Here is a 10,198-nt window from a genome sequence, read left to right on the forward strand (position 1 = left end):
GGAGTATGAAATGGGCTGAGGTCACTCCATACTACGGGGATGTCGGCTGTAGGATACTGGAACAGACGGGATCCAACTAGTTGAACCCCTTAGATGCCCCAGTCAAAAGCGACCGAGGCAGCTAAGCAGTTAGAAAGATTACCCCCCTCTTAACAGCCTGCGGTTGCAGGGTGACTTTGGATGTCATGGCAGCCTGGGGGCCTAATGAAGGTCTGCGATCGCTGGTTCAAGTTCCCTTGGGGGACTAAAGAAAAACCCAAACCTTTCATTTTACTCGTTTTGCTAAAATCTATGGAAAAATCATGGCTTTCAGAATGTGGCGACGCAAAACTAATTTTAATTTTTAACAATTTGTTTTTCATTTTACTATTTTTACAAGGAAAAAAACGAACTATATAAATTTGTCATTGCCCTAATCTTATTGACCCCCCCGCGTTTTCCTTGCGCTCTTTTTACATGATCCGAATTTTGCGTATGACATGCAGATGCACTACGGATGACATTTCATCCACAAAATACAGACCACGGCCCGGGAATTTGCGGACCAGAAAAACACAACGGTTGTGTGCATGAGGCCTACTGCACACGAACATGTTTTTACATCCGCAATTCACCCGAAAATCAATGTGTGCGGGGTCTGTGATTTGTGGGCGGCCGGCGCATGACATTCCGCGGCGGTCTGTGCCGCAATCACGGGCCGTGCACCCAGCTACGGTCATGTGGATGAGGCTTAAGAGTGGTGTACAGTATCCAGTAAATAAACACCAGAATCTGTTCTACTATTTCACATACTTCATGTTCGCTAGGCTCATCATAGTGATTATGTGATCATTATTTTGTAGAAAACAACGTTTTGTTTGTATTGATCAAAGAATACCATTGTACTTATAGCAGACCTCTTCATAATGTTTCAAAATGAGAGCATGGGTTATTTGTATCGTTCGGAGGTGGTGGAAAAAAAATCTGCATAATTTGCATTGCAAAGATCAAAATCCATGGTATAAATCTGCAGCAGAACTGACTTGCTGCGGTTTTAAAAATCTGCCACATGCCCTGAATTTCTCATTGATTTTTCCCGCTACATGCGGATGGGTTGTACTGTAAATTACAGTAGATGTTTAGTGCAGAATACACGCACAAAATCTGTCGTTAATTTACCCTAATAATCTATGCCTCACCACGACCGACCGTTTTTTAAGGGTGTATTCACACCGTGCGTGGCCGAAATCCGCAGTGAAAAAAGGTATGTGTTTTACTGCACTTTGCAGCGGTTTTACAGTTGGCGCGGAAATCGCAATAAAAAAATTAGGTTTTTTTTCATTGCACTTTTTATCCGCACTGAAAAAAAAAATGCCAGAACTACAGTGTGAATACACTCTAGGTAATGAGAAATGCATCAGCAACTTCTCAAATCCCTGTTGGGAGTGTTGATTGAAGGCATCCACTTTATGTAAATTAATATGCCATGTGCTTGCGCCTCCTATAGCAAAGAGAGTGTTGCATGTTTTATGCAAGTTAATCAAAACATGCCCTTAGGGTATATTCACAATTTCTGTGTCTGAAAAATCTGTTCCATACATTTGGGGGTTGTTTCAGCAGCACATGCATGAAATCAGCAAGCCCCGTTCAGATGAATGGGACAGCAAAATCTGCAACAAATCTGTTGTGTGAATAAACCCTCAGTCTTCAGAAAGTGATGGCATATAGCACCATCTGAGACCTGGCAGTGGTAGGGGAGATGCATACACGTCTTTATCTAAATGGTATATTACTTTCCTGTCATGCCTAGGTTTCTAGCAGTGTTTTCATTAAATTGTCCATTCTCTGCTGAACCTGTCCCAATCAACACAGCAAAGCGGATAAGTGAGCTACAGCAAAATAAGTCTCAGCCTATTGTATCTGCTCTAGTGTAAAAATTTTATTTTTTTTATTTTTTTAATAGAGGCAGATTTAACTGTATACTTACTATTGGGGGGAGTGGTCCACAAACATTACATGCAAAACTGCAGGTTTTCTTTCTCTTGGCTCTCCTTACTTGGCAGATATGTTATGTTTAGAGGTGTATCATGAAGCTAGGAATATAGTGGAAAATGCAAGGTAACCAGAGGCTTATGGTCTAAGGCAAAACAAACCCAAAAAAAAAATCTATCAAGCTACATAAAAATGACAGGCAATATTGGTTTTGTATTGGGAGTGTTAACCTAATTATTGTTTTACTGTAAATTTGTCTGCTTATCTGTTTTTGTTTTTTCCCCCTCCAGTTACGAGAAGCGGCTATACTGAAGCAGGAAGACGTAGCCATCGCCAGTCTTCTCCCAACATCCCAACTCTAGTCCCAACCAAATCCACGTGATGCATTTGAAGAGTCTCCTCTGTTTCCCGTGTTCTTCACCTTTCCCTTCTCCTTATTACGCAGGAAATCCAACTCGGCAATGTTTACCTACTCACTGTGTGGTGTGGTATTTGCACTAAGGACACCATTCTATGGGTGTGTGTGAGACTTTTAAAGAATGAAACTCCTAACTACTGCCATGCTAACATACTAGTTGTTTGTTCTCCTAGATTAGCAATGCTAATAGTTCTGTTACATTTTACAGCATCTGTATGCATTCTCCTCTTTATATACAGTGATAACCATTGGTGTTCAGCCCTTTTGTAAAGGCATTCAGAGATACTGCTATTGGAAGGACGCAACCTGACACTTTTCTCACGCTCCGAATAATGTGAAGTATTGGAAGTTATACAGTACAATAATTCTGACAATCTGGCTTTCTCTCCCTTTTATTTGCATCCTATGTTCTGGCTTCACAATACAGGACTGGCAGAACTAATCTATCAGTCTGCAATCTAGTATAGCAGAAATAAGGAACAGTGTGCTATGGTATTAACCAGCGGTGATCAAATATTCCTTCAGCATCCTAAACTAATTGTATGTTTCTTGTTGAACCTGTCATTTATTTTGGAGTTGTGCAGCAGGGACTGTACACAGATCAGATGCAAGTTTCACTTTATACTACTTTGGTTACTTTGCTCATTACTGGAATGTGTTTTTTAAATGAATGTTACAAGATAGAGGAACTATTTTAACCAACACCTTTAAAGAGACTCTGTCACCGCATTATAAGTGCCCTGTCTCCTACATAAGGAGATCGGCGCTATAATGGAGGTGACCGTATTGCTTTTTATTTAGAAAAACTATTTTCACCACATTAGGAGCGATTTTAGCTTTATACTAATGAGTTTCTTAATGCCCAATTGGGCATGTTTTTACGTTCGACCAAGAGGGTGTTGTACAGAGGAGTGTATGACGCTGACCAATCAGTCATGCACTCCTCCATTCATTTAGTCAGCACATAGTGACACTGTTATTCACTATGTGCTGTCTTATACTGACATATTAACGTTACTGAAGTGTTTAGACAGTGACTAGACGTTCCTTCCAGACAGGACGCGACGTCTATTCACAATCCCGGCACTTCGTTAACGTTTGTTTGGTACTTACAGCAGAGCAAACGTTAACGAAGTGCCAGGATTGTGAACGGACATCCCTTCCTGGCTGGCAGGAACGTCTACTCGCTGTCTTATACTATGTGCTGTCTGAATGGAGAGAAGTGCATGACGCTGCTTGGTCAGCGTCATACACTCCTCTGTACAACGCCCTCTTGGTCTAACGTAAAAACACGCCCACTTGGGCATTAAGAAACTCATTAGCATAAAGCTAAAATCGCTCTTAATGTGGTAAAAATAGTTTTTCTAAATAAAAAGCACTGCTGTCACCTACATTACAGCGCCGATCTCCATATATAGGAGATAGGGCACTTATAATGTGGTGACAGAGCCTCTTTAAGAGAGAATTATTTCATACATAATTTTGTATTTTTTTTTTCTTAATGTTGCCATTCCTTACATCTAGTGCATTGTGATCAATTTATGTATGCTATATTTATTACCATGTCATTAAGGTGATGATGATGAACACCAAGCAATAAATCCGAGCTTCGCCTGCTAATGTGTTTATGATATACAGTAATTCCTGAATTAACTGTCTTAATAGCTTTAAAAAATCAACAAAATTATACCAGTGCGCCTAGAAATCTGCCAGTGGCGTCTAACTTTTTTGTAATGTTTGTTAATGAGGTCTCATAAAAAAAAAATGGCACCTGAAGAGGCCTTAGAGGGTTTCTCCAGGAAATAAACAAAATTAAATCATTTAAAAATACATTCCTATAAGTAAATTCATAAACACCTTAATTTATGAACGCTCGTCTTGTCTAGGGGTAATAATTAGATTAATTTAAATGCCTGCCGTAACACTAGTATACCCAAAACCGGTCTTATATTGGAGAACACCTGCAGCAGGACTGGCTGTATACATCAGGATACATTGCTCAAAACCACCGTAAGCCCTCCTTACTGAGGTGGCTGTTAGTAACCAGGGACATAAGTCAGTCTCACGAAAGACCTACTGGATATACACCTAGAACAGCTGACTCATCTTGGCTGTGTCTGTGTACTTCAGAGGCAATCCGGGAATGGAGCACACATAGACACATTTAGGCCAGGATCACACACACCATTTTGATGCAGTATTTGGCTCCATTTTTTTTATTTTTGTTTTAGCCAAACCCAGAAGTGGATCCAAAGGGAAGAAGCGCTATAAAGAATTGACTGATGCATCTCATTTCTTTTGCGTCCACTCCTGTGGTTTAAAAAAAAAAAAAAAGACAAACTGCATCAACTGTGTGACGTGATCCTGGCCTTAAACAGTTAATTTGCTGGGTTTTTTTTTCCCTCTTTAAAACAGAAAACATTTGTTTTACTTGTTTTATAAACCATGATTTCATTAATGCCTGTTAAGGGCTTGTGCATACAGCTGTATTCAGGATCCGTGTCACTGAAATCTCCAAACCCATACTAAGAGTACATGAAAATAGAGGTACCCATAATCGCGCTGTGTGCCACCATAAATGCCCGTGCACACGTCCTCCCTTTCTCTGAGCTATTGTTATCTATAGGTAAGGCTCTGTTCACAATTGTGTTATTTGTAAAAATTATAAGATGAAGGATGTCAGCGATCTGGGATTCTCTGCTCATGGGCCTTCAGTGATGTCCTCAAGGACCTGTAAGCCGATGGATAAAAGCAGAGTTTAACTTTAAGGGTAGGAGAACACAGCGTATTTAGGGCGCATACGCTGCATCAAGATGCACAGCGTAGCCGCCCTGGACGCCGCAGGGAATATGTCCGAAATCCCGCACCACACTGGTGCATTTTGTCAGGCGTAAATTATCGCAATTACTTACCCCCTCCCTCCTCTGACGACCGCTCCAGCTTCCCTGGATGACGCAGGCCATGTGACCGTGGCAGCCTGTGATTGGCTGCAGCAGTCACATGGCCTGCTACATCATCCAGGGAGGCTGGACTGGAGAAGAAGCAGGGAACTCTGGGTAATTTCTTATTTTTTTCTTACTTCCGATTTTTGCAGCAATTACTGATTCCACCGCAAATATCGCAACACAAGCCGCTTTGTTGCGGGTTTAAGCACCCCATTGAATTCAATGCGAAAACCCGCAACAGAAGAGCTGCGATTCTGCAGCATTAATTGATGTACTGCGGTTGAAGAAACTGCAACGCAGTTCAATATATGTGCGGTTTTTTTTTTAGGCGGAATTTTTCCACAATGGGGAGGAGATGTTGAAATCTCACCCACACTGCTGCTACTGTAATACGCTGTGGATTTTCCGCAATTAATCAGTTGAGGAAAATCCAGAGTTTACGCTCTGTGGGTTTGTACCCTCACTATGTGTGTTGCCACAGATATAAAGATGGTTATTTAGAGAGCGTTAACTTCAAATGTAGATTGGGTTTAGTTTTGAGAAGATCGATTTAGTGTTAAGCTTGTTCTAATATGAAATCCTTCCTATAAAGATATTATACAGTAAAACATTTATACATTTTAAAATCAATTTTAAAGGGGTTGTCAGGTTTCCACATGTAAATGTTGTTGTTTGTGTAATAAAGTTATACAGTTCTCCAATATACTTTCTATATCAATTCCTCGCAATTTTCACTCATTCAATAGGAACGTTCATTGTTTAATTGTAAACAATAATCTGTTCTGGTCGCGTGATGGACAACACAGGTCCTCGGGTTGTTACAATAAAGTGCACTGTAACTATCAAACTCTGCACCTGTATCAAACTCTGCACCTGTATCAAACTCTGCACCTGTATCAAACGACAGGACAGAATTGTATCCCTTATGAGTAAACTAAGTGTTCCAATTGAATGACGGCAAGAAGAGATCTGGAAAACCATGATAAATTAATACAGAAAGTATATTGGAAAACTGACTGTTATGGAAAGAATAGTTTTTATTTGCTGAAACTTGAAAACCTCTTGATGAAAAAAATCTTGGAAACCTGCAAATATAATTGCTTGGTCATTTCACTAAATTATGTGTTGCTTGTGTATAAAAAGCAGGGACATTCAGGTGTTAGGTAGCACTGTCAATTGCCGATCAGCCATAAAAAATAAATAAAAAAATATATATATAGTGACTTTGTTTCAGAAATTGGTTTAGTTGCCGGCATCCCTATACATGCGTTAAAAAGGGGACCTGTTGGCTCTGAGAACGAAGCCTTAAAAAAAACAGCTATTAAATGTATATTTCTATGCGTATTTTGGCATTCTTGGTCAATTCCTGATGAAATAACAATTCTGGAGCGTCGTTTATTAGAATTCTGGGTTATGCTATTCCTCTGTTCCTCCTGGAAATGTGTCAATTGGTAAGTGGATGTTACCATTCCCCTTGTAAATAGGGTAGCGTGTCCCTGTACAGTGTTAAACCATCAGAACTGATTGCACAGTTGAAGAGTGGAGGGGAATGGTAATAACCAGCTATCAATTTATTCAAACATTTCCAGGAAGAATGGCACAATGCAGAGTTCTAAGGAAAAATGCTTGAATTGTTTTGTGTGGAATGAAAGTTTATACTTACCTGTGCTCCAGGCTATTCTTTTTGCTGGGAGCACATGGGGATGATGACATTCCTGTTTTAATTGGTACCATGGGCTTGTCTGCGAAATAAGCTGAAGCCAAATGTATTCAAGATTACTTGTGCCTATTGGACTTCTTGCATAGGTTTAAGGTGCTTAAAGGGGTTATCCAGACACTAAATTGATGGCCTGTCCCCAAAATAGGCCATCAATAGCTGATGAGTTGGGGTCTGACTTTCGGGACCCCTGCCGATCAGCTCTTTTGAAAGGGCTGCAACGCTAGTACGAGCGCTGCTTCCCCTTCGTTTCTTCTTGCTCACTAAAGTGAATGGGAGAAAAGGCTGCAATACCTGTGAATTGCTGCTAAATGCGTGTCGACTACACTGAGCAAGAAGAAAGGGAAGCAGTGCTCGTACGATCCCTTCAAAGCAGCTGATCGGAGGGGATCCCGAAAGTCTCCCCTACCCATCAGCTATTGATGGCCTATCCAGAGGGTAGGTCATACATTTTTAGTGCCTGGAAAACCCTGATGACCCGTCAGATTTATCTGTTAAGGAAATCTTGTTAAAGAGAACCTTTCCCCTCCCCATACATGTGCAGCATGTAATGGGGCGGGCTTAACAAACTCTGGGGCACTTTAAAATAATGGAGGGAGGTAGAATTTTTTTATTTTTGATATTGGTGCTGTTATATTTGGCACCCGATATTTAAATAACCGCCTGAACTGTCAACGGGGTGTGTACTGGCAAGCAAGAGCAAGGAGTGCGTGCACGTGTGTACGCGTGTACGCTCTCACTTCAGCTTTCAAGATTAGTCTTCTGCCGAACTGGCAGGGGGGCGTATCTCTGCTACGGACAGTGTAAGCGCTCCCCAGCTCTGGCAGTAGCAGAGACACGCCCACTTGCCAGTTCGGCAGTCAAAGTACAAGCCTGGTCTCTCGAGCTGAAGAGATGAGAGCTTGCATGCGCGCTCTCCTCTCCACAGCTCTTACACTGTCCGTAGAAGTGACACCCCCTTGCCAGTTCGGCAGAAGACTGATCTTGAAAGCTGAAGAGTGACAGAGCGTGAGTGAGACACACTCCTCGCTCTTGCTGTGGCACTGTCCATATCTGATTGGACAGTGTCACAGCCATAGTAACACTCCCCGTTGACAGTTCAGGGGGTTATTTAAATATCGGGTGCCAAATATAACGGCACCGATATCTAAATAACGGAGGGAGGTAGAAAAAAAAAAATGTGAAGGGCCCCAGGGTGTGTTCAGGCCTGCCCATTAAATGCTGCACATGTATGGCTGTGTTCACATGGAGTATTTTGCAGGAGGAAAATTCTGCCTCAAAATTCCGTTAGCTGCGATTTTCGCTCGCGCCCATTGAGTGCTACGGGCAAAATACTTCGCAAAATATGCTTTCTCTGCCTCCCTTTGATGTCAAGGGGAGGTCAGAGGCGTAACCGTGTGAAGATAGGGCATATCCCTTCTTTCTCCCGCGAGGCGGTTTTACCGCTCGCGGAAGAAAACCGCCTCTGCCTCTCATTGAAATCAATGGGAGGCATTTTCGTCCGGTCTTTGACGAGTTTTGCGAATCGGTTTCTGCGCCAAAAAGCTCTTAAATACTCCATGTGAACAGGGCCTATTGGGAGGTGAAAGGTTCTCTTTAAGATAATTAATTTGAAAATATGTAAAAAAAAATGCACATGCAAAGAATAAACAAATGTTTGTTAATCAGATGTATTTTGTGTACTGTAGAAAGTGTAAAATATGACAATGTATTTTTTGGTTGTATACCATATGAAATGTCTGTAAACCGCACACTGTTCTGTTATCAGACCATACTATGTGGCAGAGAATGAAGGAACGCTGTTCTGCAGTTACCTTTTCTTGTTCAACCTCCTGTAATGTTTTTTCCATTCTGCAGTCATGTCTTCCCAATTCTCAAATGCCCATCCCATTATCCAGTCTTGCACGTGCATGAAAAAGCCATCCTATGTAAAGGCAATCGATAGCCAGCAAGTGTGCAGACAATCGCCATAAGGCTATGTTCACACGACATATGTTTAGGATGTAAAGCACAAGGCTGATTCAAAGAGAAAACAGTGTTTGAAATTCAGGTGTTTTTGGAGGTAATTTTCAGAGCTTGGGGTTTTTTTTGTTTTTTTGTTTTGTTTTTTTGTGTTTGTCAGTGGCGAAAAAATAGGTTGTAAAATGCTTTATGACGTGACATGGTCCACTTTTTGGAGCATAAGCTTGTCTGAAAATATGCTGTGTGAACAGGGCCTAACACTAGAAGACACTGCTACTTCCAGATAAATATAGGGTTATAAGCAGGTGAAATGTAACCTTTGCTCATGGGATGTAGTTCTCTTGTATGGTACCCGGGCTCAGTGTGTTCACCTCCTGCATGTAAAAGATTGTATGGGCATTGCTTCCAAAATTACCATTTAGCAGGCAGGTTTCCTATGCTGTGCTTACAATGTTTAGAGGTAACAATGATTAGTAGCGAATAACATTCCACACACAAGGAAATGATAAAGATAAGGGGGGGGGGGGGCTTTCTTCCGTCGATCTTCACTAGTATTCAATTCGGGTGAGCGGATGCGGTGGAAAGAATTGTCATGTCACATGGTAATAATGCTGCAGTAAAATTATGCAAATTTTGAAGTCCGTAGCATGCCTATTCGGTATTACATTTGCTGCTGAGTATAATACGCTAATGTGAATGGGGGTTTGAAACTCAATACACAAAGTGCAATACATGTGAATAAGGCCTTATTCACAGGAACGTATAATACGATTGTCACGCACGTCGCACGGACCTATGTTAATGAATGGGGCCGTTCAGACTGTCGGTGAATTTCACGACGTCCTATATTTGGCCGTGTTTCGCGCAGCACGCACCCATTGAAGTCAAATCGCACACGGAAGCACTTCTGGGCGCCGCGTGTGATGCGCGCTACAGTAGTAAAATGAATAAACTGAAAAGCACCTCGTGCTTTTCTGTTTGTAAACATAAAACCAGGGTGTCATAATGATGGGGGCTGCGTGAAAATCACGCAGCCGCGCACCATATGCTGATGCCACACGGACCTGTTGCGTGCGCAAAACGCGTTTTTTTTGCACGCGTAATACGGACAGGTCCGTGTGAATAAGGCCTAAAGTGCAGATATTCCAACAAATCTGCCACGTCTTTGGGTATGTTCAACGTACA

At 41.6% G+C, this 10,198-nt stretch overlaps 1 protein-coding gene across 6 annotated transcripts in view; it reads left to right on the forward strand.

The window, feature by feature from the left end:
- IMPDH1 (inosine monophosphate dehydrogenase 1) overlaps positions 1-2,763 on the forward strand; it is a 62,378-nt gene extending 59,615 nt beyond the window's left edge. For all 6 annotated transcript variants that reach the window (XM_075857573.1, XM_075857571.1, XM_075857570.1 and 3 more), the window contains one exon: positions 2,262-2,763. In XM_075857573.1, coding sequence (XP_075713688.1) covers positions 2,262-2,353 — 92 coding nt within the window. In that variant the 3' untranslated portion in view covers positions 2,354-2,763. The remainder of the gene's footprint in view (positions 1-2,261) is intronic.
- The last annotated feature ends 7,435 nt before the right edge of the window (positions 2,764-10,198 follow it).

Source organism: Rhinoderma darwinii, chromosome 3 (genome assembly GCF_050947455.1).
Source record: "Rhinoderma darwinii isolate aRhiDar2 chromosome 3, aRhiDar2.hap1, whole genome shotgun sequence".
In the NCBI taxonomy this organism is placed as follows: Eukaryota; Metazoa; Chordata; class Amphibia; order Anura; family Rhinodermatidae; genus Rhinoderma; species Rhinoderma darwinii.